The sequence below is a fragment of the Fistularia commersonii genome, chromosome 28 (assembly GCF_037954325.1).
Source record: "Fistularia commersonii isolate RoL2024-O1a breed Wild chromosome 28, RoL_Fcom_v1.0, whole genome shotgun sequence".
Classification (NCBI taxonomy): Eukaryota; Metazoa; Chordata; class Actinopteri; order Syngnathiformes; family Fistulariidae; genus Fistularia; species Fistularia commersonii.
The window spans coordinates 180,401-204,243 of NC_141311.1; the positions used below are offsets into that span (position 1 = coordinate 180,401).

The following is a 23,843-nucleotide window of genomic DNA, read 5'->3' on the forward strand; positions in this document are numbered from 1 at the left end:
GCGGCAGAACCGGGAGCGGCGGCAGAAGCGGCGGAAAGCGTCGTATGCCGCAGCGTTGCAGAGCCCCGCTCGGCCGCACGGGGGCGCCGTCGCGCCGCGCCGTCGTGCGGGTGAAGCGTGTGTCCCGCGGCTCGCCGTAGGTGTCGGGCGGCGGAGGTCGGGCATGCTCCTGAGCCGAGCGCCGAGGCTATGTAACCGCCGAAAAGAGGGACGATTCCAGGGCATTTCTCCGAGCGGGGCCACCCGGGACGGTCGGGAATGCGCGTCGACCCCGCGGGGACGGCGGACGCCTAGAGGGAAGCCGTCAGACGCCCGGCGGGGCCGCCGAAGCTCTCCGTCCGTTTTGTCCTACAAAGGCGTCCGGGGTGACAGCGGCGGGGCCTGGCGTCGGGTCAGCCGCCGGGTCAGCCGCCGGGGAGGACGCGGGCCGCAGGTCTCCGCGGAACCCCGAGCCCGCCGTGAAGCCCTTCGTCAAGCCCGGCCCGCCCGGGGAAGGACGCCGGCCGCAGCATGAGGAAGGACGTCAGGATCCTGCTCGTCGGCGAGCGTGAGTACCGGCCGCCGCCGCCGCCGCAAGCCTGCTAGCACGCTAGCACGCTAGCATGCGGCTAAGCTAGCAGGCGGCTCCGGATCCACAAACTAGCCGGGACCCGGGAAGCTGTCAAGGCGGACGGTCTGCGACCGGCGGACGGGGGTCACTCCTGGGCGTCTGTCCCGGGGGCCCCGGTCCCCGCAGCCGGTGTCGGGCCGGCGGACCGGGGCCACCGCCGACCCCGAGCGTCTGTCAGTCTCTCTCGGCGCTGCGGCTCCTCCGTCGCCCTTGCGGACTCGTGCGGGTCTTGGTGTGCGTGAGGCGGCGGGGCGGCCGGAGCAGCTTTTCGTGCACGATCGCCGACGGCGTCCCGTCGGGTGCGGAGCCGCCGTGCGGTTCACTCAGATACGCGGACGGACCTGATGTTTTGCAGCATCCGTTCCGGTGGTCGCGTCGGCACAGGAAGGTGCAGAAACGCCGCCGGGTGATGTTCGTGAGGTACATCAGGGTTTGCGGGTCCAGAAGCGTTCTCTCTCCTCGGCCACCGGGGAGCGGGCGGCCCCTCGGCCCCCTCGGCCCCCTCGACCCCCGTCCGAGTGCCGTCCGAGACGCCGAACCTCGAACCGCCGCCTTCTACTCTGGTCGTCCATAGGTCCGGGTTCAGGTCAGGATCAGGGTCCAGGTCCGGGTCAGGCTCCGGGTACGGGTTTGACTGATGTTGCGCTCTGTGTTTCTGCACAGAGCGCAACATCAGCCAAACCTGGAATGTGAACTGGAGAATCCGGAGTCCAGATGGATGAATTGAGTTCTGTCGTCCAGCTGCCGTTCAGGCTGTCGTCAGTCTCCTGGTTCTGGGCCTGGGGTGTGGAAAGGGTCTCCATGGCGATCACCCAACGTGCGTGTTTGTTTATCTTTGTGTTTAAGTTGGATTTTGAACCCGGCAAAGTGGGGGCGTCCCTCCGATCGCGTCGGTCGGATTCCCGGCTCCCGCCGTCCTCGGTGTGAAGGTGAAATCCGGCGTAAAGCGCCTTGAAAGCCCACGTCGTCCCACAGCCGTGGCTGAAGTGAGGCTGCCGGGGCTCCAGAGCCGCTCCCTTCTGCTCACCTCAACACTGGTTACCAGGTTTTCTTTCAGTGCCTTGTCTTCAACTGCCTGGGCTCCGCCGCCGTGACCTGACACTGTCAAAGTGGAAGATGAACAGCCGCGTCCGGACTTCTTATCATGCCTGTTCCTCTGCTGTGAGAGCTTCAAACTCCCAGGAGGAAAGGAACCAAACACAACTTGGGGGAATTCTTACTTTGCCTCCCCGGCAGGGCTCCGTGTTGTCCAGCGTTCCTTAGCTGGTCCAGATAACATGGCGGCCCCCGTCTGTCCTGCGGTCGACTGCAGGCGACGCTTCCCGGCGTTGCTCGTCGCAGCCTTTGACTCTGCTGGACTTCGAAGAGGTGGCGCTCGGAAGTGTGGGGTTTGGCTGCGCTCGTGGGTGTGGAGCTGCTCTAAGACGCTCTGCCCGACCACACGCCGGCTCCAGACACGTTCTGTGCTGCGTACTAATATTCTTCTTTGTCGTCTTGACAGCCAAAGTGGGGAAGACGTCGCTGATCATGTCTCTGGTCAGTGAGGAGTTTCCCGATGAGGTACGTGTCGGCATCCGGACCGACCCGTCCGCCATTTTGGACGGGCGTGTTGTTGCCGCGGAGGTCAGGCGAAGATCCGGTTAATGAATCCTCACCACTTTGTGTGGCTCAGGTTCCTCTGAGAGCCGAGGAGATCACCATCCCTGCAGATGTCACACCGGAGAGGGTGCCCACGCACATCGTGGACTACTCAGGTAACGTTTTGTGCATGTTCTCAGTGAGGCTGAGGGAATCGCTCGTGTAAAATCATCCGAGCGCAGGAACGTGAGCTTGATAGCGTGGCGTCGGTGCTGACGGGCCTTTGTGACCCCCTCAGAGGCCGAGCAGTCGGACGAGCAGCTGTACCAGGAGATCTCCAAGGTCGGTGGGGTCGCTGGGGTCGCTGGGGTCGCTGGGGTCGCCTCTTGGGCGTCACATCTTATACAACCCGTCCTCTCTCATGGACTCATGTGCCGTTGGTTCTTGCAGGCAAACGTGATCTGTATCGTTTACTCGGTAAACAACAAGAAGTCCATCGAGAAGGTGAGCGTACGACAGGAATCAGACCATCTTCACGTGGCGACCAGTATCTGACCCGCTCTTCTCCCCCAGGTGACAAGTCACTGGATCCCCCTCATAAATGACAGAACGGACAAGGATAGCAGGTGTGTGTGTGTGTGTGTGTGTGTGTGTGTTGCCTCACTTGATTGTAGCAGAAGCTGCTCTGAAGAAGCTGCACGCCTCCTCGGCCTGCTAACAAGCTCGGCTCTTGGCATCTTGTCAAACTCCTCATGGTTTCACTATGAAAAGCGTGATGATACGGGAGTTCATGTTTGCACCCTGGGCTTTGTCAAAGTCCTCATCCGTGTGGACGGCCGCTCCATTTCGGCTTGTAGTAAAGCGGGCCTGTGGTGTAGATGTGTTCAGGGAGATCTTCTTGAATAGGTGTGGTGTCCATCACACGGCTTACATGTCCCCTGCAGCGGACGTCTGCTTTCACCTGCTGTGATATCCTTTTTCTGCTCAGGGTCCCGTTGATCCTGGTGGGGAACAAGTCTGACCTGGTGGAACACAGCAGCATGGAAACCATCCTGCCCATCATGAACCAGTACCAGGATATTGAGACGTGCGTGGAGGTAGGACCCCCCCCCCCCCCCAGCTGCTCACACAGTGTTTGGATCCTCCGAGCCGGAGGGAAGCTCATGAAGCTCACCGACCCGGTTAGCGGTAGATGGTCGTCTGTCAGGCGGCGCCGGAGCTCCGGCCTGCTGACGGACAGGCGGGTGAAGCAGGGCACCTGTTAGAGAGCGAGGCGGGAGGTTATTCCGGGCCCGCGGACGGACGGACGTCCGGGGACGTGACTGAAAGCACATACGAGGTGGAGATGTTTGGCGGGTCGGCACGTCGGGCGCGGACGACTGGAGTTACGCCCTGGAGGGTCACGTGACCCGGCGTGTCAGGAGCCGCCCGTCTCCTCGCCTCGCTACTGTACTTGACTTGATGTTTTGCTTCTGTGTTCAATGACCGGCCCCTCGGGGGATTCTCGTATCCCGTCTCCACCCTTCCGTCCGTAAGCTAGAGAATAAGAACAACTTTATTCATCCCGAAGGAAATTGTTGTGCCACAGTTACAAGAAAAACATAACGATAATAATGAATAATGTTTTCTGCTTCATCAGTGCTCCGCCAAGAACTTGAAGAACATCTCAGAGCTGTTCTACTATGCCCAGAAGGCGGTTCTCCACCCGACGGGACCCCTGTACTGTCCCGAGGAGAAGGAGGTGAGGCCGACACCGCAGATGGAGGCATTTCGATCCGCAGCCAGCGATTGACATGAACTGGTAATGAGAAGATGGTTGACGGAAATCTTTGACTCCTGCAGCTCAAACCCTCGTGCGTTAAGGCTTTGACGCGGATCTTTAAAGTGTCGGACCTGGACAACGACGGCGTCCTTAATGACAACGAGCTCAACTTCTTCCAGGTAATAGTTTCCCCCGTTCGCATCGCCGCTGTCGCCGGGTAACCAGATGAACTTGCCGATCCGAGCTCCTCCGGCGGTGCCGTAGCCCTCCTCCGCGGGGCGTCTGTCCGCCCGAGAGGCGATAGGTTTCTCCCAGCTTGCGTTTTGTCTTTGACCGGTTGCCGCAGTCTGTAATCCTTCCCGTACAGTTGATTGTTTCCGCGTCGGCAGGAATCCCAAGACCCACGCTGACCTCCGTTGTCATTGCTATGTGAAGCGAGCGGCGAGCGGCCGGGTCGATGGTCTTATAGCTTGCGGTCCTTGTATCTCCTGTGTGTCCTGCAGAGAACGTGTTTCAACACACCGCTGGCACCCCAGGCCTTAGAGGACGTGAAGAACGTAGTGAGGAGGAACATGTCAGACGGAGTCAAGGACAACGGACTCACTCTCAAAGGTCTCCTCTCTCCGTCGTAGCTTTCACCTCACCTGTTCATTGATGGGAAAGATGGTCATCAGTTGCTGACCCCCCCGTTCCCCTTGCATGGCAGGCTTCCTGTTCCTGCACACGCTCTTCATACAGCGCGGTCGACACGAGACCACCTGGACTGTCCTCAGGAGGTTCGGCTACGACGATGACCTGGAGCTCACGCAGGAGTACCTGTTCCCCATGTAAGTGGAGCCGAGAGGGCGGAGCTTCTGCCCAGGCTTTGGTTCCGGTCGCGTCCAAGGCTGAAGATAAATTAAAGGTTAAAGTGTTCGGTTTGAAGTGAAAGCCCTGCTGGTGTGTTGGTGTGATCACACAAACCGGTGTGTGTGTCCATCAGCTAGCGATGTGTGCACAGACCTCAGGGTGACTCCTCTGAATGACGCTCATATTTCCTCTGCAGCAGCAGAAGTCTAGTCCTGCTAGTTCTCTGGCTAAGTCTAGTTCTCCGGCTCAGCCCGGCGCCGCGTCCAGACCGTCTTCATTTCTGTCCGTCTGTGTCCCCCCTCCAGAATTAAGATCCCTCCGGACTGTACCACCGAGCTGAACCACAACGCTTACCTCTTCCTTCAGAGTGTCTTTGACAAACACGACAAAGTGAGTGGTTGGATGTTTCGACCGGTCCTCCGCGGTCCCTCAGTATGGACAGTATGTCCTGTATGACATCTTCTCAACGAGTCCCTACCTAGCGGTGTCGGGCTTTGGTCAGATGTATCGCTCTAGCGTGGTGCCGCTCGGTCAAACGTACCTGCGCTTGGTCTCGTCCGCCGTCATCCAGGACCGGGACTGCGCGCTGTCGCCGGAGGAGGTGAGGGACCTGTTCAAGGTGTTCCCCTACATGCCCTGGGGCCCCGACGTCAACAACACCGTCTGCACCAACGACCAGGGCTGGATCACGTACCAGGGCTACCTCTCGCAGTGGACGTGAGTGGCGGCGTTCTTACGCGATGGCGTCCTTCGACGCATCCGTAGCGGCGACGGCGCGACACCCGTTCCCATCGGAGCGTCTGCGTCTCCGGCCTTTATGCCGTCTGACCGCCACCGCGCGTTCGCTGTTGCAGGTTAACGACATATCTGGACGTGCAGCGTAGCCTGGAGTACTTGGGCTATCTGGGCTACTCCATCATCTACGAGCAGGAGTCCCAAGCAGCCGCCATCACAGGTGACTTTCCAGAGCGTCTGACGGATGTCTGCTCCCAGCGGGGTTGTGCTTTCTGTTTCTCTGCCCGTGTCAAATACGCCCGTCCTGTACTTCCAGTGACGCGCAACAAGCGCATCGACCTGCAGAAGAAACAGACCCAACGTAGCGTCTTCCGCTGCAATGTCCTGGGGGAGCGGGGCAGCGGGAAGAGCGGCTTCCTCCAGGCCTTCCTCGGAAAGGACCTCCAGGTCAGTGGGAGCCTCCTTTACTCCACTCTGATTTCTGATGAGATTGGAGAGCAGATTAACTCGCGGTAAGTAGCGGATTAAATCCCGCCTGACCCCTGAGGTCTGTACGGCGGGGCGGCTCCCGCTCCAGATCAAGTGTGTGCGCGACACGATGGACCTGGTCGCCTTCCCAACGGAGATTAGTTGTGCTCGATGTTTATAATTGACTTGAGTTTTTGCCACTGCAGCGACAGAGGCGGATTAGAGAAGACCACAAATCCCTCTATGCCATTAGCACAACCTATGTCTACGGTCAGGAGAAGTATCTGCTGGTAAGGCCCTTTGTTGCTGCTGGATGCTACTCCTGTGTGTGTGTGTGTGTGTGTGTGTGTCATGTTAATCCTTAATATCTCCATCCCGACCCTTAAAGCTCCACGAGGTGATGCCCGACATTGACTTCCTGTCCGAGGCGGATCTAGCATGTGACGTGGTGTGTCTGGTGTACGACGTCAACGACCCACGCTCCTTTAAATACTGCTCCAAAGTCTTCAAGGTGCGTGGACCCCATCCGGCGTCGGGCTGGCGGGCGGCCCTTTCTCCCGAGATCCCCCTCACCCTCCGCCGCTTGTGTTCGGCAGCAATACTTCATGGACAGCAAGACGCCGTGCGTGGTGATCGCCGCCAAGTCGGACCTGCACGAAGTGCGGCAGCACTGCAGCCTCTCGCCGCACGAGTTCTGCAGGAAGCACAAGCTCCACCCGCCCCAGCCGTTCACCTGCAACACCGCCGACGCACCCAGCAAAGACATCTACACCCGACTCACCACCATGGCCATGTATCCGTGAGTATTGCGGCTGGCCCGGACCCCGGCGCCATACTTCCATTTATACGTAGACACGGCGTGGACGGAGGCAAAGGTCTCATACCACTTTACTGCATAAAGAAGGAAGTGTCTGAACCAGAGGATCATCAAGCAAACACTGAATCCATGGGCGCTCTTTCTCCCGCTCTCCCTCCTGCTCTCATGTTTTTTACGTCTGTGTGTTTAAACAGGAACTCGGTTAAAGTCTACGTTTTGGCTCGCAGAGCTCTCAAGAGGCCGAGACTCTCCTTAGGTTTTGATAAGATTAGATTTAGAGTAGATGGATTAGCACGAATTTGGAATTGAATTGTGTAAATAGCAGAGCCTTTTGGAAAGCTGCTGTCCAGGGTAGGAACTTGGATGGAGGAGATCCTCAAGAGCCTATATATATATATATATCTATCTATCTATATATATATATATATATAGATAGATAGATAGATAGATAGATATATGTGTGTGTGTGTATGTGTATTTATACACATATATATACATATATATGTATATATGCATATATGTATATATATGTGTATAAACATGTACGTGTGTGTGTGTGTGTGTGTGTGTGTGTGTGTGTGTGTAAAGTAGTGTTGTCCTTTAGAAGCCTTGGTTGCGATGTATGTTCTCCAGTGTTCTTGTGTGGTCGGGGTTGAGGGCTGAGGGCTGAGGGTTGTGGTGGAGAAGGACTGTCCCCTCTGTGTTTCTTGGTTACAGCTGATCTTTGTGTGTTTTTCCACAGTCACGCCCGTCTGCGCTGCATGTGTGCCTGCAACAGGTGCACGTATTGCCTGTGTCAGAACCTCCTCAGGCTGGAGCTGCTGCGCAGCGTTAAGGCCCAGCTCAGCAGGGCCGTACTCAACAGGTTCATACGTAGAATAACCCCGGCGTTCGCCGTAGAATTGTCCCGCATGCTCCCGCCGCCCCGTCCCGCGGTCCGGACCGCCCTCTTGTAAGCGTAGAGGCTACTGTTCTATTCCTGCCGGTAGTTGCAGCTCCCCGCTCCCCTGCAGCGCCCCCTCTGGCCAGGTGCACTCTGCATATCCACCGCAGGGAAAAGAGAGTGTTAAGAGTGAATCGAGCTGCGTGGAAGAGCGGGTTCTTCTTGGCTGAGCAGGAATTGGTGATGTTGCGGTCTGAGGACCCCCGGTCTCGTAACGTGTCTCGTCCCTCCGTGTTGTTTTCACGTATCGCAAACCTTCGGCTCAGAGCTCGTGTTCCCCGTCTTGGTCCGTAGCTCAGCTCCGGTCGCCCCCGCCGCCGTCCGTGCGCGCCGACACAGCGAGCCGTGACGCGCTGTGGCGGCTAACATGGCCAGGGAGGTAACCGTGTGGTGGAACCAGAGTGACGGACGCACGCTCTTTGGCCTCACTACTGACACCGCAACGGCAGTAACACATGAGGCGCCGCTCATCTTTACAGGTTTCACAGATTTTAAAAATCCATTTCCCGTTTGGGATACGTGGAAAAGTCATGTTCGAATCTCCGAACATTCCCAATAACTGAAGTGTCACTTCAGGTGATAGTTTTGTTGTCATCTTCACCAAGATGCACAGATCTCAGGAGACCTCTGAGAACAGAACAGGATTTTATCCAGAGCGACTTACGGTGAGGACGCCTGGGATTGATGCCTGGGCCAGCCGCAGTTTTGTGATTGGGGGAAATCAGATGCTAGACACAGGAAGTGACATCGCAACTTCATTTTCAGCATGCATTGAGCTGATGGTCCTCAGCGGTGAGCGGGCGCTTCCTCCTGCAGGACCTCCCGTTAGTTTGACGTGTTGAGAACCAACTGAGCCGCAGTTCTGGCTTCCCGCCCGGCGCTGGATATGCAGACCCTGCTTTAGTGGCTGCGCTTCATTTCGAGTGAAAGTTTTTTCTGATGTTTCGCGTCTTCCTGTTGAGCTGTTTTCCATCTTTGCCCCGTGAAGCACGGACGTCTAGATCCACCGCCGAGCCTCGGACCGGCACAGATTTGGCGTGACATACCCACTGGCCCCCGAAGGTCTCCTGCGGATCTAGACGCGTGCATCCCCATCTTCTGCGCTCTGATGTTTTCCATCTCCCCTCCTGGCCTGTGGTTTCACACTGGTTCTCCTGTGTTGTATCTTGTGTCCTCGGCCCGTGCAGGCCTCGGGTGAGCTGCCTTTGGCTCCCCCTTTCCCCCGTCCTCTTGTGGCGTTGACTCTGCTAACCTGCTACTTCCTCCCTGCCTGAGGGCGGCTCAGGCTGGAGACCCGGCAGGGTCCAGGTTCCAGGGTTGAGAGGGGCGCGGGTGCAGGACACCCAAAGAATATTTACAGCCTGAAATCCCTGAAATCTATGTCCAACTTCATTTTGAGAACTCATTTCGACAACTCTGAGAAAACAGAAGACGCTGACGATGAAGATCGGCGTCCCTCGGACGGAAGATCTCTCCTGGTGGGGAAGCGATGATGCTGAGAAAGGTGAAGAATCAGCCAGGACTCCACGGGAGGAGCCGGTCAGTGACCTGGAGACATCTGGACCACCGTTTCCAAGGCTACTGTCAGTAATACAGGCTTAAATCAGGTTCCCTGGCTTAAGTCGGCCCGTGTCAAGGCCCGTCTGAGGTTTGCCAGAGACCATCTGGACGATCCAGAGGACTCGTGGGACAACCTTTGGTGGCCAGAGGAGATCAAACTAGAACTTTCTTCACTCCATGCGGTGTGTTTGGAGGAAGAAGGAGGATTATCATCCCAATAATAGCATCCCTCCAGTGAAGCATCATGCTCTGGGGGTTTGGCGGCTCAGGCTCCAGGACGACGAGGATGAACGAGCCACGTGCTGGAAGATGCTGGACGAAGACCACCTTCCCTCAGCCGGAGCTTCGAAGACGTGTCGCGGCCGGATCTTCCAACATGACAACTAGCCAGGGAAACCAAGGAGGGGCTCCGTAAGAAGCGTATTCAGGTTCGGCCCGGCCGGTCTCCGGACCTAAATCCATTAGGAGACCTTTGGAGGGAGCTGAGACTCCCTGTTGCTCAGCAACAGCCTGAAACCTGAGAGATCTGGAGAAGATCTGTAGGGAGTCCCTGCTGCAGTGGCTGCAGGCCTGGAGGACCTACAGCAACCCTTTCACCTCTGGAAGTGTTCAGAGACTTCTGGACCAAATATTAAAGTTGTTTGACTCAAGGGATCAAATACTTCTTGACCTGACTGTATGTATGTATGTATTTATGTGTGTATGTGTGTATTTATGTGTGTGTGTGTATTTACCAAAAAGTGAAGGTTATGTGACCATCGTAGAAAAAACCCTGAAGAAAAACCAGGATGACCTTCATTGAAGCTGGTCAGATCTGGCTCCTGCCTTCAAACCTGGTCGTGCGTGCGCTTGTTTTTCCGGGAGCAGGATTTTCCTGATGCTGCGCTGCGTCCCAGATCATCTCCTCTTCATGAGGGCTCCATCGAGGATGGACCAGATCCGGACCAGATCCGGCCCTCTGGGAGAAACCAGTACACAGCGCATAGAGCGGGTGACCTTCTGAGTTCTTACCCTGGCCTGGACCTCCGGCTTCTCCCACGCTGAATCTTCCTCTCAGCCCCCCGTCCGGCGTCCTCGCCGGCGTCGGAGCGCATCTCTGATAGTCGCCGTCGTAGCGAAGCTTGTGTTTGTGTCGGTTGCCATGGTGATAGCCGCCAGAAGCGGGCCTCCCTTCCCATCAGCGAACAGCTAGATTGAACTTCTGTATTTGTGGCCACGTCCTAAATGTCAGATGAAGTCCCCTCCTCGTCCTCAGCGGAGGAAGTATCGGATCTGGCTCTTCGTTCCCCTCACCTTCTCCTCTCCGTCCTCAGGCACATGGCCCAGGCCGACCTGAAGAACTCCACCTTCTGGCTGAGGGCCAGCGTGGGCGCCACCGTTTTCGCCGTGCTGGGCTTCGCCATGTACAGAGCCCTCCTCAAGCAGCGGTGATCCCGGCCCGACCCGACCCGTCCCCGTCTCTGCACTCACTCTGCCCCCCCCCCCGCCCGATCCCGGACCCGATCCCGATCCCGGACCCGCACCGCCACGTTCTGCTCCACAAGCAAGAAAACAAAAGACCACTTTTTCTACACTTTGAAAATGAAGTTCTCCTGAAGGGAAAAGGTCAGCTCATTTTTAAAGGCAGCCTGTGGTCTGCATGCGGTGGAGTCCGGCTCCAGCCCGGTCATGTTTTTAGTTTTTCTCGGGTCAGTATTCCTAGGCGGGGGTTCGTGGAGCTCGGCAAAGGGACCCCATGTGTTCATAGATGTGTGTACGCAGCACGGTGTGTTCTCAGAACCCGACCGCGGCCCCGGAGCGAACCGCATTATCTGTGTGATAACTTATTAACCCGCCGTTTTGTGGGAGTGCTTCACTCTGCACCGCCCGGAGTCACGGAGGGGGTTCGTGTATTTTTCTATTTAGTACGATCCCGCGGTGTAACCCCTGCCACCCGCCTCTTTTCTTTTGTTACTTAGAGCTTTGTCCTCATATTTTTATGAAGTTAGAGACACGGTAGAGCCAGACACTCAGCGCCCCCCGACGCCCCGAGCTTTACAACCGGGCCTCTTGTCTGAAGCAGCGGGGGGGGGGGGGGGGGCAGTTACTTTCACTGCTGTAAAGAAAACGAAATGGTTTTAAATATCTAATAAACGACATTTACACCCACTGTCGCCGCCCACGGGTGTTCACGAGGCCCGGGAGGGGAAGCGCTGCGCTCGAGGGGGAAGTCAGAGCGCCAGGTGAGGAGGAGGACGACCGCACGCCGACATGGCCGGAGCCGCACCTCATTTGCTTTTCGAGGGTTTCTTGCACAAACGTAAAGACACGCTGGTAAGTCACCCTGGCGCCGGCGTTTCCGTGGCGACGGAACATATTCATGGCCTCCTTTGGCTCTGCAGAGGATGAGGTGGGTGAAGTACTGGTTCAGGCTGCAGAACACAACGCTCTTCTTCTACACCAAGAAGAACGGCAGTGCGGTGAGTGAAAGGTCGGGATTCAGGGAACTGAATTCCATTAGTTTTCTTTTGAATGTAGAAAATCACATTTAGGTTTTTAAATTTAGCTTTCCTGCAGTTTAGCCTTCCTTCCTTTTCCAGTCCGGCATATTTACCCGCCCATTTTACGGTCAGAAGGAACCTGAGGGAATGTTGATTTGAGTGGCAGCTGATAAAGACGCTTTCACTTCCACGTGCACGCTACTCGTCCTCCACGCACACCGTGGAACTTTGGACGAGTGTGAAGGTCCAGGACGAGCGCCGCCTTCCTCTGCTGCCTGTGGTTCCAGAGGAACTGTGATGGAGCATCTGCAAGGAAAGAGACCAAGTCCGGTTGTCATGACAACCAGCCCGGTGGTTCGGCGTAACGTCCTCAAAATGAAGCTCCTGACCAATGACGGGTTCCAGGTCTGCTGGACTCAGAACGTTTGAAAACTAAAGCAGAGCTCAGGGTGAAAGGACAAGGCCTTCAGAGTCCACAGAGAAGAAACCGCTCAACCCAGGGCCTCGTGCACACTCCTCACGGTGCATTCACACCTCAGCCAGCGTTCACACACACCTTTAGGGAACATTCACACACTCGCAAGGTAACATTCACGCACTCCTTTAGGGAACATTCACGCTCTCCTCACGGAGCATTCACTCCTCAGGCAGCGTTCACACACTCTTGAGGGAACATTCACACACCCTTGAGGGAACACACACACTCTTGAGGGAACATTCACACACCCTTGAGGGAACATTCACACAGTGTTGACCGATGAAAGTCACGTTTGTGGTGATGGAAACCAAGCTCTGGTATCAGATGAGATAAACTCCTGTTGTCCCCAGAGGGAAGTCCTTCTGGCCGTTCAACAGCCGCTTCTCACCACCAGCACACGGACAGTGTAAAAGTATCCAGGTGTTTGGGGAGCTCAGAGTTTTTCTGTTCTTTTCAGTGTCACCTGAGAGGATGTTACTACCTGTACACGGTAAGTCCTTCAGCCCTTTTCAGCTTCACTCCATCAGAGAGCATCTACCTGGTTTAACACGTCTGCATCCGACATCTTATTGCTTTTCCATCAACCCTTTACTGCAGGCAGCATGAACACACATCCCGCTGATTTAAAGGTGTATCTACACTCAGAATGTTCTCTCTTCACTGGACACAAGCAGAAGTAACACAATGACAGAGCAGTAGCGCCATTTATTGGTAAAAGTACTTCCTGTTTACAACACTCCCACTTTTACAACAGCATTAAGTCCCGAGAAACTAATATGTCAGAGCTTTGTTCTGTGACAACTATAAACCTGTAAACTTGTTTTACAGTTTTTTCTGGCACTTCTTCACAGACATTTCTTTTCATAACAGTACTCCTTTCACACTGGTGACACTGGAACTCTTTTTCGCATTTTTCTTCAACAGATTGCTTTGAGCGGGCAGCGTTCTTCGTACCCGCCAGCATTTTTAAACAGGAAAGCTCGTCTTCGCTCTCAGTCGACTCTGTAACCAGGATCAAACCATCCACGTAAACTGCGAGTATCTCAAGTTCTTGTCTTGATCTCACAAACACACAGGGCTCTGATGAGCTCTGTTGGAATCCAGTTTCCATCCTGAACTCAGTAGAAGCCTTGCTCCAGCAGCGAGGAGACTGTTTCAGTCCATAGATTGACTTTTCAGTTTGCGTACCAGATGTTCCTGCCCTGGTGTGATGCAGCCCTCTGGTGGCTCCATGTAGAGCTCTTCTTCCAGGTGTCCACTGAGGAATGCAGTCACAACATCCATCTGGTGGACATGTAGATTTTTTTGAACAGCAAAGGCAACCAGTCATGTAGGAATAGAGCTGAATCGTAACCACTGGTGAAAACGTTTCATCATCGTCGGCGCCAACCGACCGTGTGTCGCCCGTGGCGACGGGTCTACACTTGAATCGTTCCACTCTTCCGTCACGATGATGCTTGACTTTGAACACCCATCTGGATCCTGCTGCCTTTCTGTCTCTTGGCAAGTCCACCGAGTCCCGTGTCTGGTTTCCAGCAGTGACTCATATTCCAAGTCAGCTGCTTCCTGCCGGGCTTTTGCACGAAGACCCTCCATTGGCTCTTCCAGTGAGAGCGGCTCGCTCACACAACTCAGCATCGTATCCAAACCTCCTCGGAGGATTTCTGATCCTGTCACTTTCTCTGACAGTGCTCTCGACAGTGACCTCATCATCTTTGGTTTCCCTCTCATCTGTTTTCATAACTGTCTGGTTCTCTGAGCAGCACCAGTGCTCTTTCACTTCCTGCTTCCAGTTGAAGTTGGATTCATCAAAGATGACGTCTCGACGGATCGCAATCCTCCCCTTCTCTTCGTCGTACAGGCGATAGCCTTTGTTTAGCCTTTTTTTTTAGTCTTTTTGTCCAGCTTCCTTCCCTCTTCACCTGGGACAAGTGCATGACAACTCAGCCAAACGCCTTCATGTGACTCACATCAGGGTTTCCCACCATCTCTGGTACGGAGTCTCTCTTCAGGACAGAAGTAGGAAGCCTGTCCTGTTTGGGAGCTGCTGTGGCTTCAGCTTCTGCCCAGAACATCTTTGGTAACTTAGCATGAGACAACGTGCTCCTTGCTGCTCCAACCAGGGTTCTATTCTTTCTTTCAGCAACTCCATTCTGCTGTGGTGAGTGAGGCAGTCATTTCATGGTGGAGGCCTGGAGCCTTCAGATATTCTTGAAGCTCCTTAGAGGTGTGCTCACCACCAGAGTCTGCTCTCAGCCTCCAGACGCTCAGTCCACACTCCTTTGTGAATGTCTTCTCAAATTCCTTGAATTGGCACAGCACGTCATTCTTCTGCTTCATGAAGTATACCTTGGAGCATCTGGAGTTATCATCTATGAAAGTCACAAAATATTTTGCTCCACTTGTAGATCAGTATGCGTGGGACCACAGACATCACTATGGATCAACCGCATCTTGTGCTTGGAACGTATTTCCCCAATTGACTTGAATGGTTTTTAGCCGGTTTGCCCTCCGCACGTCCTTCACCGGAGGGAACCTCTTCGTCTGCAGAGACGTCCACCCCGTTCACCAGACCTTCTGGTTCCTTCAGCTTGCTCGTGTGACCGAGGCGCTGCTGCCACAAGCTGGTGAGGGACAGATTTGTTTCTTCTCACATCCAGCTGATGTTGGCCATCAGCTCTTTGTGTTCCCATTCCTTTAAGAGTTCCATCTTTTCCACGAATGTGGCAGCGAGAGCGCTTAAACTGAGCTGTATTTCCCACTTTGGTGGCAGCTCCCACTGAGAATAAACTCCCAGAAAGTTTTGGAACAAACAGCACATCACACATTGTGATATTTTTTACCTTGCTTGACTTGAAGGTCGTTGTCATGTTGACATTTCCAATCCTCGAGCATCAACCGCCCTGCTGTCACCCAGTTTCACTGACTGTTCTTTTGAGAACTGCTGGTATTCCTGAAGAATTCCTCCATCACATGTGATGTGCTTGGATGCTCCAGAATCCAAGAACCATTCAACCCGTTGTGGTTTTTCGGAGCTTTCCCTTCTCGCTGCAGAGGCACTTTCAGATGAGCCGTCTTCATCCTCACACATCACATTTTTAGCCTTTTTCTATTTTGATTTGTTTTTCCAGCTTGGACAGTCTCGTTTAACCTTCTCCAGGCAGATGTTGCAGATTTGCGACAGCTAAATGCTACTTAGCTAATTACGCCACAACTTAATTTGAGCCTGAGAGGGTTAATGTGGCCTTCCTTCCCACATTTCTAACATCTCCACGTGCTTCGTCCTGCTCCCGCTGCTTTGAGCATCCTGCAGATCACCACACACCTGTGATGACCTTGCTGCCGCACCGCCTGAAGGACCACCGCTGTTAGCATTAGCATTCGCCCGCTTTTGTTCCTCATCCATTAATGCTTGCTGAACAAATTTCAGGGTCAGGTTGTCAATCTTCCTTCCGGCGCGGTGACAACTGTTGCATAAGTGGGTGGCAAACTTCCCAACAACGTTACAATTTGGTCTTCACTTCCAGCTCCGATTGCTGATAACTGATCAATCAGCTCTTTCATTTGAAGTGCTCAGTCAAAACATCTCCTTCCTTCATTTGGCACCTGAAATATTTCTTCTTGAGAAACAGTTTGTTTGTCTCTGAAAGTGATCTTTCAGTGTAGTCCAGACTTCTTTGGGCGTCCTGCAGCTTGTGCTCAGGTTCACCTGGGATGAACTTACATTGAGCGCCGACACGGAGAAGCTTTTTCTCTCCGTGTCATGAACTCACCCTGCGCTGCTGCGTTAGCATCCGGAGCTAGCGTGTCTTCCTCTGTTAGCTTACGCCACAGTCCCTTCCAGCCACTGAGATGTTTCGGCCTTCACCTCCACGTCCGCTGGTCCTCAGGTGCAGGCGGTGCGTGAGGTCCACCCAGCTGCAGACAGCAGGGGCTTCTTGTTCCAGATCATCATGACCAGCGGGAAAACAAAGGTGTTGGTGAGTCGCTGCTGAGCTCTGGGGCTGCGTGAGGGAGCACGGGGAGCTCTAAGTGTGTGTGTGTGTGTGTGTGTGTGTGTGTGTGTGTGTGTGTGTGTGTGTGTGTGTGTAGGCTGCAGAGACAGACGCTCTCAGAAGAGCCTGGCTGGGACATTTGTGGCAAGCCATGTATCTTTCCACCTCGGTGTTCTCTGGCAGAAGATCTTCAGAGTAAGTGTGAGCGCTGAGACGTCGTCCTCCCAGGGCTCGACTGGGCTGAGGTTGGTCTTCGCCTGTAGAAAATAGGTCACGGGGTCCCAGACAGTGTTTTGGGGATCGGGGGTTGAGCGGGTCTTTCAGAACGTTCTACCTTCACGCCTTCTGTGTTAATGTTCTCACCATGAAGCAGCTTTCTGCTTCGTTAATGCAAAACCGGGTGAAGATAATTTGTCAGCGTTGGCTCTGGCCGTGGTGGTGAGTCTGGAAGAGGACGCCTGAACGCACCGTGACGGCACCTTCTCTGCTCCGCAGCGTCCCATGTGAGAGGTCACACGTCAGCGCAGCCGCCGGCCTCCACGGAGACGGCGTGGTGGGCCGGACCTGCTGCCGGCCCCGCTCGGCACCCTCCCACAGCCACGGGACGCTGGAGCCGCAGAGAAGGCGGGACATTGTTGAAGGTAAATTCTGTGCTGCCGTATGACGGCTCGCATCACCATGGTGACGTCTGATACAAGTCAGTCAACTGGGTACATTGTTTTATACATATGTATATACGTTTATACGTACACACATACATAAGATGACGTAGGGGAGATATACATATATATATATGTACAAACAGTATGTACATGTGTATATCTGTTTGTATAGATATGTATGGATACAAATATAGAAGAAGAAGAAATGCTTTTATTGTCACATGCAGTTCTAATAGAGCCCATCAGTGAAATTCCAGTTCTGCATTGAACCCGTCCTGGATGAATCCGAGCAGAAAGCAGCTGAGGATCAGCGGGGAATCCAGCGGGGAATGAACAGCTCCAAGGGACGCTCGGTCTAACCCTCTGCACCACGCTGTGTGTGTGTGTGTGTGTGTGTGTGTGTGTGTGTGTGTGTGTGTGTGTGTGTGTGTGTGTGTGTGTGTGTGTGTGTGTGTGTGTGTGAGTGTGTGAGTGTGTGAGTGTGTGAGTGTGTGAGTGTGTGTGTGTGTGTGTGTGTGTGAGAGAGTGTGAGAGTGTGTGTGTGTGTGTGTGAGTGTGTGTGTGAGTGTGTGAGTGTGTGAGTGTGTGTGTGTGTGAGAGAGTGTGAGAGTGTGTGTGTGTGTGTGTGAGAGAGTGTGAGAGTGTGTGTGAGAGTGTGTGTGTGTGTGTGTGTGAGTGTGTGAGTGTGTGAGTGTGTGTGTGTGTGAGTGTGTGTGTGTGTGAGTGTGTGTGTGTGTGAGTGTGTGAGTGTGAGTGAGTGAGTGTGTGAGAAATGAATGCTGACAGAACTGGTTTTGGCTAAAAAATGTTGCTATCAGGTCGGGATTGTGTTTCCCTGACGCCGCCGGCGGCTGCTGGAAGACGTCTGAGGCGGAAGCACCTTTGCAGCCACAGAGCCTCTGGTTCTGGTGTTTGTGTGTCGGCCTCTGAGTCTGAAACCGATCACTTTCTCCCGGGTTTTTTTCCGGGACACCCGCAGTTACTGTCTCCCCTCCTCGTATGGAGGCCAGCACTTCCACGACGGCTGCAAGGTAACATGAGGACCCACCCCGCGACCGCATCGTGTTGAAGGTCTTGTGCTTTCAGGCGGGGGCCTCTGCGGACCCGAGGCCCGGACCGGTTCCTCCGGGACCCGAGGCGAGCGCCAAGGAGACTCCGATGTCCTTCCTCTCAGACGGGGCCCTTCGGCAGACGTGGAGGCGGTGTATGACATCCCGCCGTCCCGCAGGAGGCCGGCGGAGCCGCAGGGTGAGCCTTGACCTCTGGACGCCGTCTGCCTTCAGGTCATTTCTCATCCTTCGTATCTGATGGAATATTTTACGCATTCTAGAGAACGTCTACGACGTGCCGAGCCGCCTCGCCAGAAAGTTATCTGATGTGACAATAGGTGAGTTGTTCTTCTCCGGTCCGTGCAGGTTCCGCTCCTTCTGGATCTTCTGACTTTTCCCAACTTCTACTGCTTTGTTCTGTTTCAGGGGACGACGTGGAGAAGTTCAGGTCCAGTTTGAGGTCACCGGTGATCAAGTGTCACGCGGCGGGAGCCACCGACGACACGCCGGCCACCTCCGCGCAGAAGACCAACACTTCCTGAAACCGGCGGCGGCTTCCTGTCGGAGCTTCATTCTTTCGTTCTTGATGGGTTTCAGGGAGAAGGTTCTTTTCCCATCCGATGTAAATGATTATCGCCTGTGTTGAGCTTCGGAGTGCCAGACGACAACAAGGACCACATACACACACTTCATGTGGGGTTTATTTCACATGCAGCCATAGACACTGTACACTCTTCAAACTACATTATATACAATCGCACCACATGACACATCTACACATCATCTACATCTTCTCTGTGAGCTCAACTCCACGCCTTCCACCGGGATATTGCTGTGCGACGGACGAGGAATGAGCTGCAGGCGCTGTGAGTGTGTGTGTGTGTGCGTGTGTGTCTGTGTGTGTGTGTGAGTCTGCAGCTGGATAACGACACCACAATAAACCTTGAATCTGCAGAACTCTGCTCGTCTGTTCAGCTGGACACGCTGAGACCGGACACGACGTCCAAGAAGCTGGTGAACACCGAACTATGTTATTTGCACGACTTCACGCGACATCCAAAAAAAGACACGTTTTTGAGACTCTGTTCCCAGATTAAATAATCCTCGGAGACACGGAGCAGGACGCTCATTCCGCAAAGACGCTGCCGTGATGGCTCTGACGTGGACCGTGACGAGGAATAAAGACGATGCACCAAAGTGACTTGTGCGTTCCCCGTGCAACACGACAACAAGCAAACACAATAGGAAATATAAAGAACACTCCGGAAGAATCGCTAGACGATTCCGAGTTAAACAATCCTGCCGTTTGGCTCGTAGTTGGTTTCTGACACTCAGTCAGCACAAAAACTGACCCAACTTGCGACTCTGACCGACCGGTGTTTCCTCCCGCGTCGCTCTGGCGCCCTGGAATGGACCGCGGCCGCAGATGAAGACCCCTGATTCACGTCTTCTACCTCTGGCAAAGATCCTCCTCACTCTGCATACCATTCTTATCATAAACCTCTCAAACTGAACAGAAATCTGAGCAAAATGTTCTTCGGGAAAAGTTTAGGAACAAAAGTACTGCTAAATAATCCGGCGGGTCATTTCCCGGGGGAGACGGAGCCCGCTGAGGTCGGAAGGGTTGCTGCGCCGGCAGGCGCGTCAGGTGGTCTCCAAGTGGCAAATCTGCAGCGGAAGTGGTGTTGAGAAGGAAGCTCGGTCTCCGCCGGGGGCTGGGCCACGCTCGGGGTCGGTGCGAGGAGGACTCAGGCCTGCGCCCGGTCTCCGAGGAACTCCTCCAGGACCGAGATGATGCCGCAGGCCTCGGGCAGGTCGCTGTGCTCCGCCCTGGCGTTCTGAAGTAACACGTCCCCGTTTCCGCAGCCCTGCAGGAACTGGCAGCAGCGAAACAGGGCGTAGTGACTCATCTCGGCCTGTCGCACGAAACGCTTCAAGCTGTTCATGTCCTGGATGGCCTGCAGGAAGGAAGGAGGTCAGGTGAGCACCGCAGCACTACCGGTCTAGGCAGAGGCAGAAGCTACACTAACACGGCTCGCTTTGTTTCCCACCTTCAGCTTGAAGTTCTCCAGAATCTGTCGGAGCAGGAAGGGGTTGCAGCGCTCCGCGGCGTTACAGAATGCCGGAATCCAGTCGTCGCAGAAACGATTACTGACTGGGAGCAGAACAGATCTGCGTTAGGCTCGCGAGCTCTCCGGCGCGGCGCCGTACACGGCCGACACGCTTACCGGCGTTGGTGAGGGCGGGCGGGGCGGTAGAGCAGTCCATCACTAAATCTTTGAGCGCGTCCTCCGACATGGCCTTGCACAGGGAGGCGGCGGTCGTGTCCTGCTGCGAAAGGCCCTGCAGACTCGCTGCCTTGATGAACCTGGGAGGACAAATGACAGACGATGATTTGCGGCGGCCGGTACGTCTCTTCTCGTGTCACGCCAGGAACCCTCAGCCACCTCGACACGTCGGCCTTGGTCCTGTCGTCCGCATTGATGACGTCCACGTGGGTGTGACTCAGCGCCTGCGGGAAGAGGACACCGTCACCAGAACGCAGGACCTTCTCAGATCACTGCATATCATGAAATCCATCCAAAAACCCTCATCATCCTCGTATGAAAAGCCGAGTTAAAAGGATGCTTGGCGTGTTCTCTGGGAGACGCGGGACAATTTACAAATACGACTGTTTGGGGAAAAAAAGCCACATATTAAATGATGGCATGTTTCTAAACAACGTGTATTTCCCAATCCCGAGGTAAAAGAACTACATCTCTTCTCATACGCAAGTCCCATATGAAAATATGACATATCTTTGTGAAAATGCTCTGAAACCAGATAACCGGTCCACGTGTTCTACAGATTCGCTTTCTGACCACCGGTAGAATATCATGGAGAACGGAACATGTTCTGAGGACACGTGCCCTCGCCAAAGAGATCCTGACCTCCATGTTTTTTTTTATCTGCTTCAATAAACTTTAATAAAATAAAAACAATCCATTGGTTCATTTGTGCTTAGAAAATGTGGGCGTCTGCGTGAGGCGGGTTAGCGATACGACAGCATCGATGTCGAACTCACAGCGTGCAGCAAGAAGCTGATGTTGGTCTGGACCATCTGCACCACCCGGCAAATGTGCATCACCGACTCCTCATACCAACGGCTCAGATAAGGACGCAGCTCCGTCTCCAGATTCTGGAGCTGATGCAAAGACAATGCACGCACACACAAACACACACACACACACACAAAGGAGTCTGACGGTGCCTTAGAATGTGTAGCATTGCCCTGTAAGGACGTCTGCTCACCTCTGGGGTTTGTAAACTGCTCTGGAGGCCTTGGACGTATTTGTCTAGCTCTAATCTGTACGTGTGTGTGGTCAAGGACGTGATCGAGAACCTGTTCTCCAGTCGTTACTCAGAAAGGTGTGAAAGCAACATGTAATACATATATGTATATATATAATAGGACAACAGGATATAGATTCAATCCTTTTTCAGAGCCCCCCATGAAGCAGATGACATATCCGTCGCCGTCAGCGTCGGGCTGGTCGGGCGAGCGTTCCTGCCCTATGAGACAGCAGTAGCAGCCCACCGCCTGCTCTGGGATACTTAGATGTTAAAAAACACAAGCACACAAAAACACAAAGCGTTCAGGTTAGCAGGCACAGCGGGATGAGCAGGAGGGTTGGTAGATAAGGAGGTAAATCCATTCAGCCGCTCTGCTCACGTCTGTGGAACTCAGAAACATCCATTCATTCCCCCCAAAACTCAACACACGTCTGTTTAAAGGAGCCCACTCCATCTGACCTCAACTGCTCTGTCACTTTTACATACATATAATTTTTGAACCACTTTAAAGGTGCTTTTTTCTGTGGATGCAGATGTCTGTCCGGCGCCTCACATGTATCATTACTACGGTTATTATCGTGACATCAGTCTAAACATGTTCACCTCAGTTCCACCGTGGCTATGTTGCCCATGCCTCCGAGCAGAGCCCCTTTACTCAGCCTCCTTGAAATGTAGGTCCGCAGCTCGGGTTCTGCCTCCAAGGGCAGGCTGGTGTCAACCAGGGCGAGGCTGTGGAGAGGACACAGAGTGAGCGGTCGGCCGGGGAAGGGGGATCTGGAAGCCGCTCGAACCGATGTCGGGCCGACGGACGGAGAAGTCTGACAAAGGCACAGACACACACAAACGGGACCGAGCCACCAAGCTGCATCGTCCCGGTAACTAGCAACACAGCGAACACACATTCAAGTGCAACTGATTGACCGCGGATCTAATGCGGACGGGGACAGAGGAGCTCGGGGAACCTCGTGCACCTCGGAGCTGTGTAACCAAGCAGCACGACGATGATCATTCAAGAAGAAACACAAATGAAGAAAACTTTGGTGTCGACCGAATTTTCAATGGCAAGCTGTGGATGCATCGAAGCGTAGCAATGAAGCGATGAAGGCCGGGGATGGATGGAGAAGGCGGGCGGCTCCTCGGTTACCTAAAGTCATCCTGGCTGCTTGTGGAGTCTGCTCTTCGCTGGGTCCAAGCCACATTCCCCCCTGTGGCCTCAGATCTAAGACAATCGACAATTGACTCATCCCTTGTTTTGGGACCAAAGCGACCGCCAGCATGTTCAGGGCAAATACTCAAAGCACACGACGACAGCTGGACGGAACCATGGATCCATGGGTGAGCTCACACGGGACACGCAAGAACATTTGCACGGAGGAAGGTCAAAGAGACCCTCGGCAGCGGTAGAGGTGACAGTGTCCTCTGTCGTTAGCAGTTAGCAGAGAGCGGCGCAGAGTTACATCGCGAAAACATACAATCGGGCGAGTCGTCGGCAGTCACCTGGTGCCTTGGTACAGGTAGATGGTGTAATAGCAGTTCAGCTGGGTCTTCTGTCCAAAGCCGGCGATCTCCTCGCCGTCAAAATCATCTCGCTCCTCCACGTCGATGGAATCTTGGAAGGACGAGGTCTGGGAGGTAAACATTGCAGGCTAGCGGACCGGCTAGCGGGCCGGCTAACAGACACACAAACACGCCAGATGTTCCCTGCGGACACCCCGACCTTCTTCGCGGGTTTGTTCGTCGCAAACCGTCTCGGATGTTCCGGCTGTTCGACCGGCGGCTCGACCCGACCTTCTTCGCCGGTTTATTCGTCGTAACTCGTCTCGGATATTGTGGCTGTTCGACCGGCGGTTCGATATCGCCGCGCTGCTCAGACGCTTTGTTATGTGCCGTGTGCGCATGCGCCGTCAATGTCCATCCCTAAAATATGTCCGACGGCGGCCGGAAGTCACGCGAAGGTTCCGCCTGATGGTGGTCGCATCGATTAGTTAGGAATCGATAAGGATATGCGTACTGATCATTAGCGCATGCATCTTCCCAGAAATGATCAACTGAGAAACACCCGACCTCCACAGGAGAACCAAAAGGCATGAGGATCATCCGCGGCCCCCCGTCCATGACGAACACGTAGGAAGATTCAAAGGACAATTGGATGCGGAGATGTTTGCGCAGGTTCTCAGTCGACCAGGACAAAATCTTCTTTAAATACATTTCTTCACTTGAAAACCTTTCATCCCTCATCCGAGAGGCTTCTTCAGTTCTATGTAGTTATTCTATAACAAGTACATAGCAAAGGAGTTTATGTATTAAAAGTTAAGAATGGTATAAACAATATGATATATATATATATATTATAGATAGATAGATAGATAGATAGATAGATAGATAGATAGATAGATAGATAGATAGATAGATAGATAGATAGATAGATAGATAGATAGATAGATAGATAGATAGATAGATAGATAGATAGAGAGAGAGAGAGAGAGATAGATAAAAAAGTAAAAGTATCATTAGTATAAAGATA

At 54.0% G+C, this 23,843-nt stretch overlaps 3 protein-coding genes across 5 annotated transcripts; 2 read left to right on the forward strand and 1 right to left on the reverse strand.

The window, feature by feature from the left end:
- Nucleotides 1–124: 124 nt before the first annotated feature.
- rhot1a (ras homolog family member T1a) lies at nucleotides 125–11,471 on the forward strand. The gene is made up of 19 exons (XM_086175366.1): nucleotides 125–547; nucleotides 2,112–2,170; nucleotides 2,283–2,364; nucleotides 2,487–2,530; nucleotides 2,639–2,692; nucleotides 2,762–2,814; nucleotides 3,177–3,285; nucleotides 3,828–3,929; nucleotides 4,031–4,129; nucleotides 4,454–4,562; nucleotides 4,657–4,777; nucleotides 5,105–5,189; nucleotides 5,371–5,516; nucleotides 5,654–5,754; nucleotides 5,851–5,981; nucleotides 6,209–6,292; nucleotides 6,391–6,513; nucleotides 6,599–6,801; nucleotides 10,636–11,471. The coding sequence occupies exons 1-19, from the start codon at nucleotides 511–513 to the stop codon at nucleotides 10,751–10,753; spliced, it is 1,860 nt and encodes a 619-aa protein (XP_086031492.1). The 5' UTR covers nucleotides 125–510; the 3' UTR covers nucleotides 10,754–11,471.
- Nucleotides 11,472–11,528: 57 nt separating this feature from the next.
- Nucleotides 11,529–19,354, forward strand: LOC147217033 (uncharacterized). 2 transcript variants are annotated; one of them, XM_086175824.1, is made up of 8 exons: nucleotides 11,529–11,635; nucleotides 11,704–11,781; nucleotides 12,738–12,770; nucleotides 16,171–16,260; nucleotides 16,373–16,470; nucleotides 16,771–18,185; nucleotides 18,268–18,324; nucleotides 18,413–19,354. In XM_086175824.1, exons 1-6 carry the CDS (start codon nucleotides 11,573–11,575, stop codon nucleotides 16,937–16,939), a joined length of 531 nt encoding a protein of 176 aa, XP_086031950.1. In that variant the 5' UTR covers nucleotides 11,529–11,572; the 3' UTR covers nucleotides 16,940–18,185; nucleotides 18,268–18,324; nucleotides 18,413–19,354. The 2 variants fall into 2 exon arrangements, with proteins under 2 accessions (XP_086031950.1, XP_086031951.1); XM_086175825.1 differs by having other exon boundaries at nucleotides 16,171–16,520.
- On the reverse strand, nucleotides 18,670–23,231 carry c28h17orf75 (chromosome 28 C17orf75 homolog). Of its 2 annotated transcripts, XM_086175822.1 has the most exons (10): nucleotides 22,817–23,231; nucleotides 22,464–22,538; nucleotides 21,923–22,048; nucleotides 21,453–21,579; nucleotides 21,278–21,340; nucleotides 21,051–21,170; nucleotides 20,434–20,498; nucleotides 20,215–20,354; nucleotides 20,038–20,141; nucleotides 18,670–19,944 (listed from the first exon to the last, which is right to left on the reverse strand). In XM_086175822.1, exons 1-10 carry the CDS (start codon nucleotides 22,957–22,959, stop codon nucleotides 19,735–19,737), a joined length of 1,173 nt encoding a protein of 390 aa, XP_086031948.1. In that variant the 5' UTR covers nucleotides 22,960–23,231; the 3' UTR covers nucleotides 18,670–19,734. The 2 variants fall into 2 exon arrangements, with proteins under 2 accessions (XP_086031948.1, XP_086031949.1); XM_086175823.1 differs by lacking the exon at nucleotides 22,464–22,538 and having other exon boundaries at nucleotides 22,817–23,230.
- Nucleotides 23,232–23,843: the final 612 nt, after the last annotated feature.

Bases quoted from the DNA above. Each gene is read 5' to 3' on its own strand.
- rhot1a (XM_086175366.1), top strand. From the start codon at position 511: ATGAGGAAGGACGTCAGGATCCTGCTCGTCGGCGAGC. The intron at 4,563-4,656 runs GTCTCCTCTCTC...CTTGCATGGCAG, and splicing joins CAACGGACTCACTCTCAAAG to GCTTCCTGTTCCTGCACACG. The intron at 6,802-10,635 runs GTGAGTATTGCG...CTCCGTCCTCAG, and splicing joins ACCACCATGGCCATGTATCC to GCACATGGCCCAGGCCGACC.
- LOC147217033 (XM_086175824.1), top strand. From the start codon at position 11,573: ATGGCCGGAGCCGCACCTCATTTGCTTTTCGAGGGTTTCTTGCACAAA. The intron at 11,636-11,703 runs GTAAGTCACCCT...TTGGCTCTGCAG, and splicing joins ACAAACGTAAAGACACGCTG to AGGATGAGGTGGGTGAAGTA. The intron at 11,782-12,737 runs GTGAGTGAAAGG...TGTTCTTTTCAG, and splicing joins CCAAGAAGAACGGCAGTGCG to TGTCACCTGAGAGGATGTTA.
- c28h17orf75 (XM_086175822.1), bottom strand. From the start codon at position 22,959: ATGTTTACCTCCCAGACCTCGTCCTTCCAAGATTCCATCGACGTGGAG. The intron at 21,171-21,277 runs GTGAGCAGACGT...TCTTTGCATCAG, and splicing joins GCAGTTTACAAACCCCAGAG to CTCCAGAATCTGGAGACGGA. The intron at 20,142-20,214 runs GTAAGCGTGTCG...TTCTGCTCCCAG, and splicing joins GCCCGCCCTCACCAACGCCG to TCAGTAATCGTTTCTGCGAC.